This window comes from Amphiprion ocellaris, chromosome 23, assembly GCF_022539595.1.
Source record: "Amphiprion ocellaris isolate individual 3 ecotype Okinawa chromosome 23, ASM2253959v1, whole genome shotgun sequence".
NCBI lineage: Eukaryota > Metazoa > Chordata > Actinopteri > Pomacentridae > Amphiprion > Amphiprion ocellaris.
Window position 1 is genome coordinate 14717088 of NC_072788.1, and position 23291 is coordinate 14740378.

The 23291-nt window shown below is 38.6% G+C and overlaps 1 protein-coding gene across 1 annotated transcript in view; it reads right to left on the bottom strand.

Annotated features, from left to right (window-relative positions):
• poln (polymerase (DNA directed) nu) overlaps positions 1-23291 on the bottom strand; it is a 93873-nt gene that overhangs the window by 66842 nt on the left and 3740 nt on the right. Inside the window, exons 3-13 of the mRNA XM_035947444.2 lie at positions 22817-22986; positions 22598-22710; positions 21406-21542; positions 19730-19798; positions 19567-19627; positions 19366-19430; positions 14988-15071; positions 14643-14738; positions 14142-14198; positions 13898-13954; positions 12281-12346 (exon numbers count right to left, since the gene is read on the bottom strand). Of these exons, the coding sequence (XP_035803337.2) occupies positions 12281-12346; positions 13898-13954; positions 14142-14198; positions 14643-14738; positions 14988-15071; positions 19366-19430; positions 19567-19627; positions 19730-19798; positions 21406-21542; positions 22598-22710; positions 22817-22986 (975 nt within the window). The remainder of the gene's footprint in view (positions 1-12280; positions 12347-13897; positions 13955-14141; positions 14199-14642; positions 14739-14987; positions 15072-19365; positions 19431-19566; positions 19628-19729; positions 19799-21405; positions 21543-22597; positions 22711-22816; positions 22987-23291) is intronic.

Consider the following 23291-nt stretch of genomic DNA (forward strand, 5'->3'; position numbering starts at 1 on the left):
AAAAAAGCCAAAAGTGACCCTGGTTCTGGCAAGAGTGGTAGTCTAAGAGGCCAAGAAGAATCCAAGGATCGCCATTAAAGCCAGTGTTTCTTAGGTGATGGGCCAGGCAACCTTTGCAAAGTAAAGAGCATTAGGAGAAAAGAGGACTAAATGACAGTTCTGGAGAATACAACATGGTCTAAAATACTGCAAGGTTGACAGGTACAAATAATGTTGGACATTTCATTTTTTATTTATCAAAAACAGCTCTGACAGCAATGTCTTTCCAATTTTTTCACTTATCATATTTCCTGCCAGAAGAAACTTTGCAGTCAAACAAAAATTCACTATAAATCAAAATTTGGCATTAATATGACTCATTTTGGGCTTTACTGTAAGTGGAAAAGGTCAGCTTTGCAGACACTCCCTGCTTTGAAACTGTAATGAAGGGATGGGAGATGAGGTAGAGGTATGGTTGTGACCTTCACCTGTGTATATTTGTTAAAACAGAATAATTTCATCCTTTCCTTATTTCAAATTATGTTGTTTGGTAGATTGTATCAGAGCTGTATGTTGTACCAAAATGTTACTAATGAAGTGTTTTAATGGGGTACCTCAGCAATCACCCTTCTATAATTGCTGGTACTTGCAAAACCCAGATAAAAAAAAAGACTCTAAGATTTTCAGACTCTTATTTGTAGGGCTGGACCCAAATATCCGAATATTCGGTCCCGATGGTGGTATCCGGATATTAATTTTGAGATCCGAATATCTCCTGGCAGGTCGGCAGGTTAGGGTACCCAATGTCTTTCTCTGAATTCATTAGAGCCCCAGAGTGTCCTTGTCTTCATTTGCATCTCTTAAAATGTCCTGTACCTTATTCCTTAAATTTCATGACTTGCGTGGCATTTCTATACCACTGCCTTGCTTGGCTAACATTAAGAAAAGCAGAAAGCCATCCTGAGACTCCAGCCAACAGTACAGATCTTTCAAGTTTTCAGACACACATCTTAAAATAGGAACAGCCTGATGCTCACTGGGCTCTTGGCTCACCCTGTATCGACCCGCTGAGTAATATAAGACATTGCTGATACAGACACACACGAAATTTCACATATGCAGGCTTTTCTTTTGCCTGAAGGAGGGAAAAAGTGGAAAAGTGATAAGGCTCACCAGCACACAAACACAATGGAGAGAAGAAAGAAGCTGGTTCAGACTCAGCAGTTCCATTTTAATCCCTATTAATCCCACTGTATCCACCCTTTGAAATACACACACAACAGCACAGGGTGTGGATGTGTGTCTAAGGAAGATGCTAGGATACAAAAGGTTATTATCAAGGACATGCAGGACACATTGATCAGGGTGAACACAGAAACACACAGACATACACACAAGATTGGAGAGAGCAGGCAAGAAAATAAAATGATATCGACATACACAAGAAAAATAAAAGCAAAACTGTGTTTCCCAGTCATGGTCCAAATCCATACATGTGTGGTTTGACCCTACAGTGAGTGTGTGTGGCGTAGTTGTCTGTGATCTAGAGAGAAAAAAACAGCTCTCTGCTTCTACCACTAATTCATTATTTACAAGAGGTAGAGAGAGGTAGAGACAAAGAGGGAGAGAGAGAGCAAAAGCATATGTGTGTGTGTGTGTGTGTGTGTGTGTGTGTGTGCGTGTGTGAGAGAGAGAGAGAGAGAGAGAGAGAGAGAGAGAGAGAGAGAGAGAGGACTGCAGTGGCAGGGTGTGGACAGTGGAAAGAATCCATTAGGGGCCAGGCACCAGTGATAAGCACAGCTACACCACACACACCCACACACACACACACACACACACACACACACACACACTCTTGCGTTCAGTCACTGCGTTCCTACATGAGATACGTGACCTGAAGAGTGTGTTTGAGGCAGAGTGAATGGAAAAAGGTGCGAGTAATTAAAAATGTGCATGTTTGCTGTGTGGGTGTGTTGCCCTGTGATGTGACAGGTGATTCAGTGTGTCACATGGGAAGGTTTAGCTTTCCCATCATGCAGTGGTGCGCAGTGACGGCAGCATAAATCAATAAAGATGCACACACATACAGGATAAGGAGCACAGAAAATCACTTGACAGACTGTCAGCATACTAGATACTTTTTTTCAAGGACAATTAGGACCATTTTCTTGACATTATACATAATTCTCTGTTACTGCCACACACAATCAGAACTCACAAAGCTGCATGTGGTGATCTAGAGACACATGAGAATATCTGACAACTTACTACAAATGTAAAGACCTGATGTGACAGTTAGGTTCAAACCAATTACTGATAATATATTTTGTTGCTGATCGTGGTACAAAAGTAAATAATGTCTCTGTTTCGATCTGCAATCATAACCTCCAGTTGAGCTTAACAAGAAAGTCAGATTTTAGCATGTGAAAGGAGAAATGTTAAGAAAGAAAAGACAATCAGAGATGGCACAGCAGGAAAAAGACAGGGACGTAGATCAAGAGATAAAAGGCAAAAAGAGAAGCGGAAAGAGAATCAAAGAATTCATAGATATCATCAGAGATGGGCAGACTGTAGTATATGAGTCATTACAGCTTAAGACAGGATGAATGAGAAACTGTAAAATATAAAAATGTCTGGGTCAGCTTGCTCAGCTCACTGCTGAGTGGACAGTTTAAACACAAGCGCTCAAATACATTTATAGACACAGTCAATCTCCTCTGAGCTAGTCAGCATGTATAGGAACACCCATGGACACGGGCAGCAATGCAGACGCTCAATGCTTGTCATTTTCAAACGCAAACACACAGGATGAACATGACGAATAATCAATAATGAACCTTTTATTACACACACTGCAATTACCTTAGCACTTATACAGCTTCTGTCTGTGCCAAAAAAATCAATTAGTGGCCAGAAATTTTACAAGGTACTGATGAAACGTTGCTCAGCAGTCTATTTAATACCGCAGCAATTCCAGGGATGGCGTCACCTAATGGACAAAACCTGTCACTGCACCCTCAATAGAAGTCCCAGATTAAGAAACCATATGCTCAATCACTCACAGGAAGGTAAAAAACAGGATGCATATACAGAGGTAGCACAGGCGTACTGTTTTTCTAGCAAATAAATGCAACATAAAATGTGAATACACACACGGGCGCCTGCTCTGTGTGTGGTCTGAGTCATTATCACCCTCGCTGTGTCATGAGGGACAGAGAAGCATTTCATTAGCGGACACTGTAGGAGTCTGAGAGGCTACACTCTCACATCCCTCTATTTAGTTCATTCCATCTTCTAAATGTCTCAAACTGATTGCTTTAAACATACATAAATGTACAGCAGCATAAACACAGCATAATATAAAACACAAAGAGCAAACAAGCATTCATTCGGCCTTATACACATTGAAATACGAAGACACACATAAATAGACAAACAGAGCCACATGAGCACTGGCAGAAGACGAGCTCCATTAAATGGCGGCTGATGTTGTTTCTCCCCTAATTACATCTCCGAGTGTGAATTATGCAGAGCTGACACAAATTTTTGTGTATTACCCATGGTTGCACACATACAACACACAACATTAAATATTCCTAGCCTGTCACATAGACACACACACACATACACACACCTACACACACACGCTGCAAGGAAATGTGTGAGCCAAACATGCAAACACAAATTGTGTTTTCCTCTCCTGGGCTCATTGACTCTGAATGGGCCACTTAATCATGCAGATGTGTTTGTTTTTTTTTTGTTTTCTGTTCGCCACTGACACACGTGAGCAGCGTTATTCCTTAATTCCCATAACAACCCAATGTTTGAATTCTTTAATTTCTTTTGATGTCCTAATATAGGCTCATAATGGCCCTTTAGTGGGTCAACGTGGACACTAAAGGGCCCCGGATAATGACCCTTGTTACCAAAGCCTCTACTGACCCAGCGAACTGTGCTTTTAAATTAGCACTTGTTGAAATATTCAGGATAATTTCATGATCGCTCGGTCAAATCTTCTTCAATTGCACATAGGATTCTGATATCTAAAAAAAAATCACAAGATGATAGCAGTTTGGTCAGCCGAGTCAGAACAAGTGGCTCAGTAGAATCCCACCGTGTTTAATTCAGAGGGGCTTATTGATTCTGAACATTCAGATGTTGATGAACCACAGAGTTCGTTCAGGAGGATTTTCAGATCTGGATGTGCGTTTCACACTAGAGTGAATGTTTTAGCACGCTGCATCCAATTTGTAGATCGCTGTGCTTTCTGCTGGGTGTAATACCAGCTACCTAACAGCTTTCCAATTCTGTTTACCTTTTGGCAGCAGGGTAGTGAATTTTAAGTCTATCATTCAAATGGAGCGAGCTGGTTCAAACCCGGTGCCAGCGAACACTGCCAGAGAGTCTGTGACCAAGACACTGAAGCTTAATCAACACTTTAGAAAGCCAAACAACTATCAACATAAGAAAACATCCATCTATTCAGCTACAAAAGTTGCTTGGTATTGTGTATGACAGAATTAAGTTTAACTACATTAGTGGACATTAAGATGCTGCAATGGATCCAAACTTGTTGCACAAGCCTGCCAATTTGATATAAAGTTTGATTTTGTTTTGCACATTTTATGTCAAATTCATATCACATTCTATTTTTTGACACATTATTGACTTTGTCTTTATTTGTATTTGACTATTGCCTCTGTTTGTATCAAGCATCACTTTACAGAACTCACACAGATCACCAAACTGCACCTTCTGATCCCAATTTTCACTTGGAAAGGCTTATAAAAAATAGGTTGATAAAGAGCTCATCTGACCAGGTCTTTTGATCTTGGGTGTGATTTATTGCTTTTTGTCCTTTTCAGCTTGCTTTATAAAACTGCATGCACCCTGAACACATAGCACATCATACACCTACTATGTCTACTGTTAATACTGTACATATCTAGTAATAACACTGAAGTGACCAATTCTATTCAGCGATCTGGATTACTACATCAGTGCATCTGGCAATAATTACACACAGATTGTGAGTGCAAATCCAATGAAAAGTGAGCCACAAATTTCCCCAGTGCTTTCATGAACGTAAACGTGGCCCACAATGAGAAAGAGTGAGAGTCTCATAGGAGCACTGCCTTGTTAAGCAGATGAGGACGACTGAATCATTGTGCTGGCGTGGGGTAATTTAATCACACGGCACCAGTTTAATGACTCACCACAGAACACATGCACACATACTAGTACACATGTATGTCTGTATGCACACTCAAAACCATGTCTGCTTGTGTGTATGCATGTACACGCACGCTGATAAATTGCCTCCATTCTTACTGCAACCGCAAACACACACACACACACACACACAAACACACACACACAAGCACACACACACACACACACAAGCACACAAACACACACACAAGCACACAAACACACACACAGCAATTTCCATCTGCTCAGCACGGAGAGAGAAAGATTGGCAAAGCCCACAATCCAGCACATCCATTAGTTATTAAGGTGACTGACTGAAGGGTGAATAAAGTTCTGGATTTTTCACTTTCAAAAGCAATTTCTCACAGATTCCACGATTAACTGTGAAATCAGTTGAAGTAATGCTCTTGATGTCCTCAGGATACATGATGAGCTGTCAAATCCATTCTGAAGTCATGTTTGCACATGAACATGGAAGCATTTCAATGCCAAGTCTGTGCTGCCTAATTTGACAAAAATCCATGTATTTTCCTGTTATTTCTGACAATGTGATAGAAAAAAAATGTCTGTTCTTAGGTAAATAAAAACACAACCAAAAAATCATGGTCTTCATTCTTATCATTTTGACACTGGTGATTTTTCTTTCCGTGGTGACTAAAACCTCCTTAAAGATGCCAAAATACCTCTATGCGGAAAAATCCAAAATTATGACTGAACTTGTGAGTTTTACTAGATACCGAGTAATGTCAATATTGTTATTCCCCACTTGATAAGTTAAAAAAAAAGATATTTTACATACAGTCTAATTTATGCACTTAATCATGTTCTGATGCTTTTAAGGCAAAAATGGGTCTTTTCAAATACACAAAGACGAACAACAAAGTTTAAATGTATTTTCGTTAGCAGTTTTATAACTGTGCAATGCAATTGGCACAGATATTCTCTATGCTGCCATTGACAGCTTATTTGAGACGATGGAACTTCAAAATCTCTCTCATTTCACCTGTTGCTGCTTTTAAAGCCCATGAGACGAGCTCATTGCTGAAACCCATCCTGACTCCACCTGCTGATCCTGTATTTCTCTGACTAATAACATATTCTGCCTCTCCTCAAAGTTGTGCCCAGTTGCACCTGTGGAGGAGGAAGGACGATCTGCAGTTCTGCTTGGTATAATTTGAACATGTCACTGTCCAAATTACTCCCTTTCTACGCCCTCCTTTATTGTCTAACATGTTGATAAATGAAATAGGGGGTGTGCAATTATATATGCAAAAGTGTGTTCCTGTCTGTGTATGCACCAAAGTGTGTTAAACACATCCAGCAAGTCAGCAGAGGGCATGATACACACTTCAGTGAAGTGCTTAGATCAGCCTTGGGAGGACTTTCTGTGCAAAACACTTACGGATTAAACGCAGAGTGGTCTTAAACAAACACTAAACTGCTTGAGAAGCCCTAAAGGAAATTTAGTTGCCAGCTTGGGAACAGACATCGCAGCACAATCATCTGACAAAATACACAATATGCAATATGCAACGGAATAAAACATGTTTCTGATGAATCATCAATGTGTCTTCAGTTAAAAAGTAATTGTAGGAAAGGAATAAATGTCCACAATCTGTGGAAAAAATCCTATGCTGAATTATAAGCATTATCAGCGTTGCTGTGGGTTAAAATACATTAAAATTAATATAGCAAAGAGAGAAATTAAAAATTAAAAAAAAGAAACCGTTTAAGGCATCCACTGCATTTTGACCTTGTATCCCACAAAAGCAAACAATGGTTTGACATGAGCCCAAAAAATTAAAACAGGACAGCATGTTAACATCTGTTTTCTCTGCATTTGCATGAGTGACTGAGTGAGGTTGACGCACTTGTGGGAGGCATGAGTGTATAAATCTTTCAAAGCCATAAAGGTGCAGAGGGAGAGGAAGAGATAGAACAGATGATGCAAGGCAGAGCACTGCATCAAAAACCTGGCAATCTGAACGCTGTTTCTTCTCTTAATGCTCCAATCAGTCGGGATGAAGGTGCAGGGGGGAAGTTTAATCGTATTTGCCTCCTTTGGTTTCACTACGTTAAGGGTGTTAATGTGAGTGGATGGATGTGTGAGGGAAAGAATAAAGGACTGGATGGAAAGTAGAGATGGAGAGAACAAGAAAGACATGGTGGAGTTTATCACAACTGAAAGAGAGAGAAAAACAGACAGACACACACAGGCTCAGACTGCACACATTTTTGCTTTTAGCAGATAAAAACAGATGAGGCAGAACAGAAAAGCCCCACTTCCGTCTCCAGCAAGAGTCTCTTCTCACAGCGCTTTAAAATCAGGACCAGTTTTATGGCTGTCCTGCTTTAATCCAGGCATCACTTTGTTACTGCAGTCTGGCTTCACCTCAATTGAACCCGCAAGAGATGAAAGCTAAACCCCTCCGCAACACTCCTCATTTGAATGTGTGTGTATAAACTGGATGTGTGGACAGAGTAGTAAGTGGCAGAACACCTTCCTTTACTACATTAAAATCCAGCTACTACATGGGCTGCAGCCATTCCTATTTAAAGGAGTGGGATGTGTGTTAATGATCACTGAGTAAGTAGCCAATGAACTACCAGCACATTCTATTCTACATTATGAGAATAATGAGTGAATCTAAATTATGATGGAAAAAGACGCTTAATTTAATTTAAAACAAAATTTTAAAAAAGACATAAGGGAATTGACTCTTCTTCCTCCTGTCTCTATGACGGTGAAATTATATCCTTGTTTCTAACAGTTAAGCAGTTCATGCGTGCGTGCATGTAAACAATTGTATAATGCAGCACATGATGCATATATACATATATACATTTTAAAGTGCACAGCTGTAGGTCTAAACTGAAAACTCCAATTTGATCAAAATAAATTGCAAAAAAGGGTTTATCATTTAAGTCAGTAGCGCAACTTCTACAGAAATACACAATTCTATCAAACCCCTTAACAAAGCAATAAAAGCTGACACATTGTTAGTGTCTACATGGTTGATTCGACTAACTGCAGCTCTACTTAGGTGGAAAGTAAACAACAGATATACGATTTTAAATTGTTGTGATGGCTGCTGACCTCCACTATCTAATATCGTCATAATATCCAATAATCTCTTGGTAGGAAGACTATTAATGCTTGAAAACAAAGTGACAAGCAAGCAGAAATCTTGAAAAGATTAATTATTTCACAGCTGAGAGATGCGGGTGACGTTATCAGTAAGATGCACACACAGCCTGTGGGAGAAAATCACCTGGTTGTTTTTATGCAAATAGCTGTATGGATCAGAATAGTAATGAGCAGCAAACGTTAGTCCAAAGTTTAACTAGCTCTTAGCTCCTGTGATCTGATCAGATTAATATGCTTTATGGACAAATAGATAGTTTGCCCTTTGTAATGTAAGATAGCTCACACTATTATAGTTTGTTCTTAGCTGTTTACTGAATATCACTGATGTTTGTCCAGCTCTGTGTTCAATGTGCATTAAGAACTTTGATGTGAGACTTTGGATTGATGGTTATAGATGGTAAATGTATCACCTTATTATGCTTTCAAGTTTCATAATTATGCTTTTTAGTTTTCAAGAAAAAAAACAACAACAAAGGTGCAGTTTCTTTCTATAATCCTTTGAGGCTCATCAAAAATATTTTTTAAAAAACCCTGCATTGGCTAAGTTTGTCAGGAGAGAACCTGTTCGTTTCCACTGCAGTAATCTCTAATAGGAGTTTTGGCATTAATGCAACATCGGATGTAAAAAAAGTATTCATCCCCCTTAGATGTTTTCTGCTTTTAGTGCTTCCCCACATTGAATCATGATCACTATCAAGATAAAATAAATGACTGCAAAAGTATGCACCCATCTCAAACCAGTATTTAATAGATGCACCTTTGGCCACATTCAGCCCACGTCAACAGGTCTCAAGTTTTCAAAGATTCACCAGTGACTGGACCTTCCAGATACATGTGGTGTTTACATCACGATCACTCAAGATGCATGTACTGCACCACCAACTGACTGCACCTGTGTTAAATTAAGTGAGTCACTTAATAAGTCACTAAATATGCGTGAAATCGCTGATTCAAAATTTAATCATTTTAATTAATTGACATTTTTTAAGTTAAAATCTGTTTTGATTCTGATATGACGGAGCTTTTTTTGGAAAATGGTGTCAAAAAATCCTAATTAAATTGACCAGGATTCAGTGAAGGAGTAAAAGGAGTAAAGGAGAAAAGTTTCAAGGGGGATGAATATCTTTTAGGGGCACTATATATCCACTGTCTGGTATACTTTGAGGGGGCTTCTGTGCTTTTAATCTGAGCTGTCAGTCAATGTTTTTGTCAGTAACAAACCTCCTTTAGATAGTTTTTAGGGCATTTTTAGGCTTTATTGAAAGTGACAATAGAGGTCAAGAGGAAACATGGAAAAAGAGAGGTATAAAATACAGCAAAGGAAATCAAATTGGGGACACCACAGTAAATGTTTATGGTAACTGTCTTAATCATTTTGCCACCAAGATACCCCATATTATTACAAATCAAAGAATTAGCATGGAGCTAAATCTTTTTGTAGTGACATTTTTGCATTCTTTATTGTTTGCATTAGAAAGAAGCTACACAACTACACACACATTCACAACCTTAACGGGATGCTCTACCAAATCCCATATCTGTGTTTGAGCGGACAGAGCAGAGCGGTGTTAAATTGCAGCTACCCACCAGTCACATGTATCATTTAGTAGCAGTATCAATTCAATGTGTAGCTCACATCGTTCCCCAAACGGTAAGAGAGATTAGAAAAGTTCGATATCTTCAAGGCTACATATATGTGTGTGTGTGTGTGTGTGTGTGTGTGTGTGTGTGTGTGTGTGTGTGTGTGTGTGTGTGTGTGTGTGTGAGAGAGAGAGAGAGAGAAATAAAGCAGTACTCAGTGACAGAACCAATGGACCCTGACAGCTGGCTAATGCTGAAATGAGCTATCGACCACCCCATACTGAGAGAGAGAGGGAGGGTGATAACCAAGGTGACAAGTACAAAAGAGACAAATCATTTCCTAGTGGTCTGTTTGTTGTAAATGTATTCTTCAGCACGCTGTTTGAAGATGTAATAGACAGTGGTAAAAACAGGAAACAGGTACCTCAGCTACATAATGCATTACCTATTATAAGATTTTAATTTAATTTACTATCAAGCTATTTTTTATGCAACAAACTCTCAGTGTAGACAAATTACGCCTATCCCATAATGCCTCTGCCAGAGAGAATAACTGCAATATTTGTTAAAGCTCAAATTCTTGTCAAAAAGCATGAGTCAAAATACTGGGATCATGGAGATATAAATACATCTTAGCTAAAGCCCAGACCTATTACACTGCAGGTGACAGGTTTCCCTCATGAAGCAAATTAATTACAGCTTAATGAAATCCATGACCTCAGTGCCACATCTTACAACCGAGCTGCTATCTCTGGGCTTTTGCTGAGCGCTGGAATTCAGCAAATTGATTTTATGACCATTTATACTGTAATTAGAAGAAGGTCTGAATCAAGCTCGTTCTGTGAGATTAAGTTTGCTGCCCCAGACTCATATTTTGAAGGACTATATCAGGGGTTTTATATGTTTTAGCTAATTCACCATTATGCATGCATAATACAGCTGCTAATGATAGTTTTTCAGAGGCTATACAGGCTTTGAAAGGTGTGATAGTTATAGCAACCAACTTTCAAGTATCTGCACCAGGATTTTCATGTCTTAAAGGCAACTGAAATCAGTGGCAGCCTGGTACAAAGGAAAAGTAAAAATGTAAATTACACCTAAAAAGTAGCTGCTGAGAAAACTGCAGGCAGGAATATACCATACCTCATACAATACAGGTTGTTAATGAGGTAGTAGTAAGAAAGAACGGAAAAAATAAGAATATCTGAATTCTGAAAATACTTAATGGAAATATTTCTTATAAGATTTAAAACTTCATCAACGTGTCTTGCCTGTTCTTTGCTGTTTTATGTGCATCTATGCGTGTCTGCTAAAGGTACTATGAATACTTAAGTAGTACTACTTCCCTGACTCTATAAAGCCCCTTTAAGTTTACATCCTATTTATCAACCAGACTTATTGCCTGTCTGAGACACCCTTAGTCATATTGATGTTCTAAACATTGGTCTGCTGTCTTTCATCGCAACACAGCTCACAAAAAAACAGCTCCGGCTTGCTGTTACATAACAATCAAATAACATCTGTGTCTATGAGGATGCAGCATTCATGTGTAAGCATGTTTATAATTACTATCCAGTCAGTTTCATCAAAGGGTTTCTTTGACGAGAGAGACATGGGGAGGGATAGAAAAAAGCAAGAAAGAAGCTAGAGGCAAAAGAAACGGGCAATAAAAAGGACGAAAGCAGAGAAAACAAAAAAAATTGTGTTCGCGAGATTTTTGAAGGTTATATAAAGGGGCCTTCTGTTTTTGACAGTGCAGAAAACCCAAGCAGCCTCCATCTGTTTCGTACGATCTTATACACCAACAAGCAGAAGACCTTCACGTGTCCATCTGTGTGTCTAAACCTCAACGCACCCTAAGTACCAACCGAAAGGCTTTTGTTCCAAGAAGCATCAAAATAATGTCAATTACTGAAAGACTGCACCAAACAGATTCTGAATTTGTTTACTGCTTGTGTTAGATTTAAGTAATTACACTATGCTTTTGTTTTGCATTAAGACATTACCAGAAATTATAGAACAGAAATAAAAAGCGTTTATCTCTACCTGAGGAAAAATAAACTTCAGTTACAAACCACTAACTAATTATTGCACACACTTGAGCCTTTCTGTTTACATTACTGTATTTTGATGAGGCCTTTTGGCACTTGTAGAAATGCACAGGAACTTCACTCCATTCTGCCAGATAGAAAGTGTAAGTATTGACTTCTTGCCCTGATTCAGCACCATGGATAGCTCCACTCACTCAGGCAGCTCAAACCTGTTCTTAGTCACCTATATAACTTGTTCAAAGATTTCCAAATAATCATAGAAACGAAGAAAGTGAGAGATTTCTAAGGGTGGTAGGTAGGTTATACTTACTGGGTGCTTTGCAGAGATTCTTCCAGTCACAGCACATGTCTGGTACCATGTAGAGGAAATGTGGTTCTGCCGCGTAAGGAAAACAGACATAAAAAAAAAAAGTTAACCATAAATCAGATATAACAAGAAAATCCCAATCTAGCATACTATCACAGCAACATTTGAATGTAAAAGTGGACAGTTTTACCAACCACAGTGAACTACACCAATCAGAAACAGAATACAAATACAGAAAATACGCATTTGAGTCAGCTATGCGAACACTAATGCATCTATTAAGCTCCAATTCAGCCTGAAAACAACAGCTGCGATCCTCATTGCCATCATTACTGGGATTCTGTGTTTGGACCGACAGGCATCAACAGAACCATGTCCAATTTGAACAAGCTGTTTGCAGACTGTGGTGCCAGTTATTTTGCTGCAATAAGTAGAACATAAAACAACCCTATTGTGCTCAGGGCTGCTGTTAAATGATGTAACACAAACATCTGGTTGCAGTCAAACATATTAACCTGACAAATTGGGAAATAAGGTAACTGCAGTCAACAGCAGCTGATCTGCTGGTAGCAAAGGAAGGTAAAATAACTTTGAGCAAAGATCTCTTGAGTTATTAGTAGTACGTTTATAGTAACAGAGTAGTATACATTGTGCTTCATGTTGCTAGAAGTAGATCTGACAGATAAATAGTGATTATAATCATGCTAGGCTAAATATTATTTCGCGAAGTAGACCATGGATATTGCAATTTCCATGTCTTTTTAGCCAAGTGAAATGAATGCATCAACCTGCTCGGTTATACTCTTCACTTTACACTTCATTTTTTGTTCCTTACAGAAGATATCGCATGCTCCTAATTTGGATGTAATTTTGAACGTGACCACGAAAATATAGGTTACGAGTACAGATACGCATTTTTGTTTTTGTCCGTCTCTAGCTGGGACTGCTGCCCACAGTATCCAAAAGACCACCAAATGAATCACCACCATCAGAAGCCAAACAGCGCTAGAGACTGCCAGACAGACTCATTTGCGGCATTGAGTAAGCACAGATTGACAAACACAAGCTGCTGCTCCCAGACACAAGGCTCGATTGAAGATCGTGTGGAGGGACAGTCAGACAGGGAGCTATACTTCTCTTCTGCCAAATTCATACAGCAGTGGCAGATAAAAGGACCAACAGCTTCAAGAGTCCAACTTAGACAAAATGTTTCACTATTACGTTACTACACCTGAACCATACAGACCTGTGAGTGCTCTCTAGTGCAGGGATAGTGCAACCACATCTTGTATAGCATTGCAACAGTATGTTCCTGTGCTAGCTGCTCAAAACAACTCTGGAAAGCGCTAGTGCACCAACACAAAATCAAACTGCAGGTAAAGGACAACAAAAGTCGTGGGATCTGCTTGAGTCCTTCTAGTCTGCAACAACTTATGGTTTCACTCTCATTTTTGTTGTTCCAGCCTCAAGGAGAAAAGTCTAGATAAATCTATATTTCAGAGTGAGTGAAAGATCCTACTGTCGAGAAAGATCCTGCTTGCAAGACATCCTTTAAGTGAATGTGTGTAGTGTGATTAAGCTTACATTTTATGTATTTTGTGAAATCTGCTGTAGGCTTACCTTGCTCATCATGCATGAGAGAATCCCATCAACAAAAGTGGATTTGATTTTATGAACCTGGGGACAACAATGCAGCCACAGGTTACTGTAAAATCAAGACTAATACTTGATGTTCTATAATTGCACACTGCCTCGAAAGCCAGAACATAAATTGATTATCTAATCTAAACATTTGCTTTTGATGACAAGAAATGCTTGTGCTTTAGGTCTTAACTAACAAAAAGCAGTTGGAAACATGACTGACTTGTCTGTACTCCAGAATGATCTTTGGCAGAGGATGCAAGTCCTGAAGCTGCAACAACTGAAACAAAACAGGACGGAGGAGAGAAAAAATGAACTAAAACATTTATTGCAGAGCTCACTGGAAATTTCTGAGAAACATCTAACACAATCCTGTAACTGTACTTTTTGACTGTGGCAAATCCGCTGTATTTTTGTGTGTTTGTATGTCAAGATTTGTTTTCCTTTTGTCTGGTAATTATTATGTATACAAGTACAGCGCTTGGCAGAAGCACTGATGCACCAGTATATTGAGTGTGCATGTGTGTTAAAGCATTTTTAATGTGATTTAGGGCTGTTCCTCCAGATTAATCTGAATGAATATGTCTGTGCGCAAACTAAGACTTGAATATCAAATAAGATTGAAATATCAAATAAGATTGACCTGCTTTTCTTTGATTAAAGGAGATTTGAGGGTGAAATTCACATATTTGTGTGTTTGTGTTTATGTGTCTGTGCACTGTACTGCAGCTTCTGATGTTGACTGCTGTTGTTTGTTGATGGTCTTGGGAAGCTTCTTGTTCTCACAGCGCTCATGGAGGCGCAGCTTCTCAAACAGAACCTTCAAATATTATAAATCCGCAATATCAATGAAACATATAGTAAACAATACCAAAAAATACATACATTTAATTGTGTATTCATGCAACATATATGCGCACGGATATATGCAGAGATCAATAAGCCACATACATTGCAAACATTTCCCATTTTTACATTTAAAGAAACTGTGAAGGTCTTGCAATTTTGAAATACAGGAGCATAGACTTTGATGCACGTGACATTAAAGTACACACATAAAGGTACATACTGTTCGCAGCTGAGTGTTGCTGGTCACCAGGAATGTTTGTCCAGCTGCTTGGTGGGCCTCCTGCTCCAACTGTTTCATTTTAGTCTGACAGATACAAACAGAGACTTACTGTTTGTTCATGTAATTACCAGAAAGTCAAATTAGCTTATTACCAATTACTGATTGAAGATCAAAGTCAAACAATTACAGAGCACATGTTATGCTTTTTGGATTTATCCCTGTCATTAAGTGAGTGAGGAATTCTCTCTCAAAAAACACTCCTCTTCACCTGCGAAAACGCCTCGTTTGCAGTCCATACACTTCTTCTGTCAGTTATGTATGTCACCATGTAATATATTAGCATAATGCCTACCTATTGGCTATTTTCGTATGCCTTCAAAAGAACAACAAGTACCTCCTTTCCCACTAGAGTCTGCTAGGGCTCCATCTCTATACTTTATACTCGCTACTCGTAGATCAAGGGTCCCAGTGCATCCCCAGTGTTGCCTAGCTTTCTTTGGGACAGCTGACCAATCAGAGCACACAGGGCTTTTGGGGAAGAGGGTCTTGAAGAGTTGGAAACATAAAATGAAGCCTTGTAGACAGTGTTTGTGAAAAAGGACTGCAACAATGCACAGCTTGAGAAAACTGTGAGTATATACCATGTACATAGCATGTATAATATGTGGACATTTTAAATACCAAAACTGCTCCAATTGAATTTAAAAATAAAGATGAATGTGTTCTCTATGTCTCAGTTTATGAACAACCACCAGAACTCTAAAATTCTGATTTACTTTTATGTAACATATAATTTATCAATCCATTGCAGTAATTCATATCTTTGCCAGACTTGTTTCCAGACTAGCCCATCTATCACTCAGAGGATATAAAGTCAATTAAACTGTTGTGGGACAGCAGTGTATTTATGGTACAATATAATGATATGACAACATGGTCGGACAATTTATTACTGCGGCGTAGTGACTATTAAGTATGCCAAAAACTCAAGTAAAAAAAAAATTATAGAATCAATTTTCCAGACCATGAGAATGGACTCTGCAGAAAAGCTTTCAAAGTTATTTAAATATGTAACTTTTAGTAAGTGTGAGACAGAACTTGTTGAAAGAATTAGTCTATTTTCTGCTTCCTTTCAAAGGTCAGATACAGAGAACTGTGTTGGTTGGCTTATTGCACACTTCAGTCACACACAAAGTGATGACAAATGGCTTCAGCATTCACATACATACCCACAAATTCCATACATACTGCATGTATCTATACACAAAAACAACAAATGCAAACACCTACAGAAACACAATTTTTTTAGCTTCAACATACTGAATCCTTAACATACAAAGAAGAATCAATGACTGCTGTAATAATCCATTAATAGAGAATAAACTCTGTTCCAAAGACAGCCAACGTGTGCACATGATAAACACAGCAAGGGAGAGGAAAGGAGGGGGAGAGAAATGGTAGAAAGAGACAAAAGGAAAGATGAAGCATGATCGAAATACAGGGAGAGCAAAACAAAAACTATAATGAAAAAATGAAATGAACGTGCATTTGAGATGTAGAGAAAAAAAAAGGAAGAAAGTATGAGCCCGATAGAGGCACTTGCCTAAAATATGTGAGGATGAAAGAAAGGCCAAGAGGCTGAGTCCCAAATGACAGAGAAAATGATGAAAAATAAATGAGGAAGACTAAGAAAAGCAAATGAGGGACTAACGGAGTGAAATTCCAATAATACAATATTTAGCTAAAACATGATCATTTTAAGTTTTGAACAGTTTTTTAAGACTGGGGTGGCACCCACACACAACTGAGTATTACAAGTCTGATTTAAGGACTTAACAAACTGATAGGCAAACAAGAGAACGAAGGGGGTAAACAGAGTTAAGAATAGAAAAACAAAAGGGAGGGGAGCAGACGAGATGGGGTGATGAAATGAGACACAACAGACAGAAAGAGTAATAGTGTGACAGATATGGGAATAGGCGACAAAGAAAATGTGAAGGGTTGAAAAAAAGTTGAAATGTGATGCAAAAAGCCTCTGTGGGTAAAAAAAGATGACAAACGTTTTGGGAAGATGAGAAAATGAGGATGAATGAGCATAGACTGAGCAGCAGCACCAACAGGGAAGGCAAGGGTTGGACCTTGATAAAAAACAGTGTGTAAAAACAAGAAGAGAATTAGACAGACCAAACTTCACAACATGATAGGCAGAGGTAAGAGAAGCAGCAATGGAATAAAGAGCAATGGAGGGAATACGGTGGCAAGAGAAGAGACAAATGCAAAGAGAAAGAGAAAGAAAAGAAGAAAATTGGGGTTAGCTGGCAGACATGTACCCAAATTCCAAAATGTGTACTTTTTTCTGTCTCACTCAGCGCCCAGAGCAGGCTCCAGACTGCTTCATCAATATTAAATGCTAGCCCCTAAGTACTCAACAGACAACACAGACACCAGGCAAGATTATGGTGGGGCAATATTTTGTGAAATTAATCATCACATTACACACCATATACATCAAAATCTGGACTTTCTATTTGACCCTGATGGAAGAGATGTTTACAAAAAGAATCTGATCTGATTAGCAGTGTCTGAAAAACAGAAAGTGATAGAGGTTCATTAGGTGGCAATTGTCCCATTGAATTTTAAAAGTACTATTTGGAAAGACAAAAGAGCATGTGAGCATGTTTGTAAGATGCAACCTGACAGACGGGGGGATTCTGTGTTGGTGTTCAGACAGGTGAGCTTGACAGCACAGATAAAAAGAAATCCGACACGACAGAGTGGGGACGCGTGACTGCACTCACAGACATATTACAGAACGACAAGCACACACATTCGTGCTCTGCAGCAGTTTGCAAAGACTTCAGTGCCTCAGTATGTGTGTGTTGGCAGAGGGAGACAGTGATATTCCTTCCTGCAGCACAGCCGCTTGAAGGAAAAAGACAGACTATCCATCCTATTTATAGTAACACGGCAAGATATCAAGACTGTCTCCACAACAACACCCCTGCTGGCGCTTGCAAGAGTTGTAAGGGAGTTTAGGAGAACTTGCTTTGATGCCTGCAAAACCATGTGTGTATTCTTAAGTATGCGTGTGGGTCCACAGTATCTGTATGCATATCTTTGCATTGCCATGATTACTCTCAAATGTTTTTCCAGGATTGGTTTTTATCTGTATGTAAACAGGACAGGTCCCCGGAGGACATCCACCCACTACATCGCTAATCCTATCCAGGAGAAGAAAAAGAGCAGTACTATTTTTCTTTCCTTATTCAGCTCTTGGGATTTTTCTCTTTTTTCCAGAGGTTTCTCTTGTTTCTCATATCCTCCCACTGTTTTGCTCTCATCTGCATTAGTACAGCAGCTGTCTGCTGGAGTGTTTCAGCGGCCAGCCCAAAATTCAATAAAGTGAGAGTGATGCAGTACAAATCTGAGCTGACCCTGAACATCATACCTATACACAGGCTAGCAAAAAGTAAGTTTCCCAGGGGTGCTTTGTTTAAGACAAAAAGCTGATGAAAAATCTGATGAATAAGACTCCAACACATTTTCCTCTTGAAGCCAATAATTTGCACACAAAAAAATCCTACTTCATGACAGGCATTGATTAAATGTCTTCTTATAGAAAAAAGGAAACCTGAATGTCCAGCGGTTAAAATGGTTATCCAGGACTGACATTCATGCTTCAGTGTAATCAGCGGACATTCTTTGTCCCTAAATCCATCTTCAGCAATGTGTATATATCTTGCAATTGTTGGTCCAATTAACAGAAGCTGTGACTAAAATATGTTTTCATTCCTATCACTACGTCTAATAATTCTAGATTAAGTGCAGTTGTATGTGATAAAAAAAGAAGCAACTTGCAAGTATCTTTTGTTTTACTGGATTTCCTTTCATAGCCCCCAAAATCATCATTTAGAACAATCCCCTCTTTTGTCAGATGGTGCAGTTGACATAGATAGATGAAAGCAACTGACACAGAGATCTCACTTTGTTTCATAACTAAATGTAAATCACTTAGTGACATTCAAAGCAGAAAGCTATCAGAGTAGATCAGATCATGTTTTAGTTTATATGCAGTATTTCAAACAGAATCAAATATCGGCCTAACTTCTATGTATTGTTTTGATGAAAATGTCTCACTTTGTATGTAGAAACATTTTGTCTGTCACTGTTGCTGATGCATATGTGCACCTACAGCAATCTTGAAACCACAGTCCCCACTTTCAAATCCCAATTGAAGAATATCCATAAAGCGTACAAAAAAGTGCCTATCAAAAACTCACTTTATTTCTTAAAACTGGTTGTGAAAGTTTTAAATCTACCAACGTAAGAGTTTCAATTTACCACAAAGGTTCATTTTTGCACCCTGATGTTGCCTTACCCCCAGCAGGTCTGAAGTCCTCTTAAGTGCCTCTTTGTCCACATGGATCTGGTGGCTCTCCATGGCTGAAAGTATTTACAGATTTTTGAAACCAGATGTACCAAAAATATCTCAATAGATCGGTTTTAAACCTCAAAAAAGGTTGTAGTATCATAAAACAATTCTGAGCATCTAGTAAATAAAAAGCATAGTGGTGCTCACCTGCCAAAACAGGGATCATGTTCAGCTCCATGTCAGAGTAGAGCTTCCACAGCCTCTGGCTCTGGACACACAAACGCTCAGTTTGACAGTTTCTGTCTGCTGTACATACAGGTAGGTGTGTGTGTGTGTGTGTGTGTGAGTGTGCGTGTGCGTGTCTGCCAACCTGTAGACGAGAGCATAGCTTCATATTAAGCCTGTAGAGCCAACAGAGACTTGAGATGATTTGGGAAACCTGAGAGAGACACACAAATACACAGAAAGAGAGCAAGGAGAAGTTGTATCATAGGTGTATCCCTAACATTCAACATGAAATTGTGAAATTGGGTGTCAGACATGGAAATAAACACAGACCTAAAGCTATCATTTTAAGAATATGCTAATAAACAAGTTAGAGGGATAGACTGGATAGCAGACTACACTCACTACAAAAATGAAGAGGAAAAAGGAAGAAATGCCTATCAATCCAGTTTCATCAATTTAATGGTGTTGCAGTTAGCCCAAATAATAAAAAACTAAATTATTTTATGCAAAAATGCTATAAGAAAAATCCTGTGTTACTTAATTAAATCAACAAGATAAGGCCTACTTGTCGCCCACAACATTTCAGTAGTTCCAGCCAGTTCTTGGAACAACTGCCATTCTGTTTACTTCTACGTGTACTTTTCAGAGGAAAGATGTCCACTGGATTATACTTTCAGTTATCTACTATTTTGGCGACTCTCACTTCTTTATTTTCTTCAATGTTGTTGTTTTGTTTCGTTTTCAGCTCACAGTTATGTCTGATTTAAGTCCTCCCAAACCCTACTCCTGGAGTCCAGGTGAAAAAGGGCTATCCCATAGATTTTCTGTCCCCTTTCTGGTACAAAGCAACATGTTAAGAATGTTCTAGATAGATTTTGTTGTTTATTTTTATGCAGATGTGGCCAAAATTACTTACCACAACAAAACCCACAACTTTCTCTGAAGAGTAATACATTGAAACTGATAAGCGAAATTGCGATCCACAATTCTTTGTTATAAATTCAACAGAACAGAAACTTTGCTTTGGATTTATAACATTTCAAATAATGACATGGACAAAAATATTGGAATCCATAATCTATTATTTAGCTGCACACCCTTTTTCAGAAAAACACTGCAATCAGGCCTTTTTGTTACTCTTCAGCTACAAAAGACAGCTTCTTCTGTTCTTTCTCTTGTCCATGTTCAGTGTGATGTACGCAACGATACTTGACAGCTCAATGGGTGATTTTCTCATCTATATAGGCTGAGTGATTTTTAGAAGATTGAAGACACTTGTCATTTTGAAGAAAATATTACTTACATCTACTTATTTACCATCAATTGTCAGTGGTATAATAATTTTGTGAGGGCAATTTTAAAAGATTCAAGTAGGAGAAGCAAGAATTCAGTTTTACTTCATGGCAAATCAAAGGCAACAAAGTTCGCACAACAAAAGTAGCAAAAGGACATTCCCATCCTCTGATCACTATTCAGCACTACTGCACCGATCAACAGGAGGCAGTCGCTTGTCAAGATATGCTGGGAAAGAAGACAGCAAGCTAGGAAACACACATTTTTGATAGAATTAAGGCAATACTTAGAAATGTAAAAAATCTGATTTGTAGATGATATGTATAGACAAGGAAATACAAGATGTTGGTGAGACCTAAAAGATACAGACAATGCATTTTGGCAAGAATACAAACATAGCACTGTTTACAAGAAAACCCAGCCAGCTAAAAGAATGTATTTTGTTGACAGCATAGATATCTTATGTACTAATGAAGCACGGCAACTGGTGATTTCCATATTTGATAAATTTGTATTTTAACTAACCTTCTGGGTATCCACGGCATGTGTTGTATGGGGTCTGTTGCAGTGTTTATTAAGAAGGTCCTGATAGGAAGAGGACGGATTGGTGGGATCCAGTAGCCACCCTGACACCTGTGGGTCCTGGATATGACAGCCTGCCACTAGATAATAAGAAAAACACTTTATGATAATGAACAGTACTCAAAATACTCCATGCCACACTTATAAAAGATTATTAATAAATATTCTGGAGATTACAGTACATCCATAAAATCTGGTTTACAGGTGCACATACTGTTTGGTGACTGATTAAAACATATACTGTAGAAGTGGTTTGACAAATGCCTACACCTGCTGACTGTGTATCTTTAAGTAATTAAGTACATTTACTCAAGCACTGCACTTAAGTACAATTCTGAGGTACTTGCATAAGTATTTCTACTCAACTATCCTACACATTTCATCAGTAGCTACTTTTAAGATTAAACATTTAACACTGAAATCGCACACAGGATAATTTAACAAGCTTCTAAAAAAACAACACATTGCTAAAGATTAAACAGTGTTTTCTAACAAGAAGCAGTGTGTAGTCAGGGTCACATTTAAGATGAGTTGTTCATTTCTACCAAATGGTCCAATTTTTTAAAAAGTAAAAATCCTGTAATATCACACCAAAAACTAAGATTAGAGAAACATCCGATATCTGAAAACAGAGATAATTGGTCTGTAATTGGCGATATATCAATAAAATAGAATTTAACTGAATAGATAAACTATATAAAACTGTATATAAAGTGGTTTAAATTAATACTTTCTGTATACTCATTATAATACTTTCATATTTCTATTTTAGTATGATTTTTCATAAAAGAATTTTACTTGCAATGGAGTTTCTATACATTGGCGTATTGGTATTTTTATTAGTTAAAAGATCTGAACACTTTTTCCACCACTAAACCTTTACACCAGTTGTTTGTGATTTGGATACTTTGGCTAATTTTGTTGACAACACTTAGTGGAAAATTGAAAAAAAATTGCAAACTTTTACACCCCTGTAAGCCTGTTCGATACTCAAAGATACACACTGGATGGAGAATCACTTAGGCATAGAGCATGACTTGAAAAATGTTAATGAATTCACAAAGTAGTGGATCAAGATGTGTGTGATTGCATGTATGTGTTTATACTTGAGTAGGTGCATTTATGTCTGTCCTGCCTTGCTTCCAGTTGAGCTCTCGTCTGTAAAACTGCAGAACTGAGCGCAGAAAATCTTTGGCTTTATAGCACACCACCTGTTGAGATCTCGATAGTACCTGTAGCAGCATATCCCTGTGGGACACAGAAATACACACACCTCTTAGTACTCTTGTTTCAGTGTGAAACCCTAACATAGATCAGCCATTTTTCACAAATGCAACATCACACTGCTGCAGACCTAGCAAAAAGCTCCTGGCTTGGATGTGTTTGTTGCTGGGCCCATGCAGGTGTGTGCTCTAGTTTTAAGCAGACCAGATCGTCATTTGGTCCAAGTGAGTCCTCTGATGTGCTGCAGGAAAGATCGTTCTTCATCAGTATGAGGAGACCACACATTGGGGGAGTGAGCTTCTATATCAACGATCAGAGAGGAGAAGGAAAATGAGTGCAGGGGTCACAATTTAATGAGGCAGTAAACCACGAGTGTACACTGTTTACTGTACACTGGTACATCTTATGTGAGAGATCAACGGCACTAGGCAAAGCTTGAGCCTTTTTTCTCATACACACACACACACACACACACACACACACACACACACACACACACACACACACACACACACACACACACACACACACACACACACACACACACACACACACACACACACACACACACACACACACACACACCTGTAAAACCTTAATTTTAA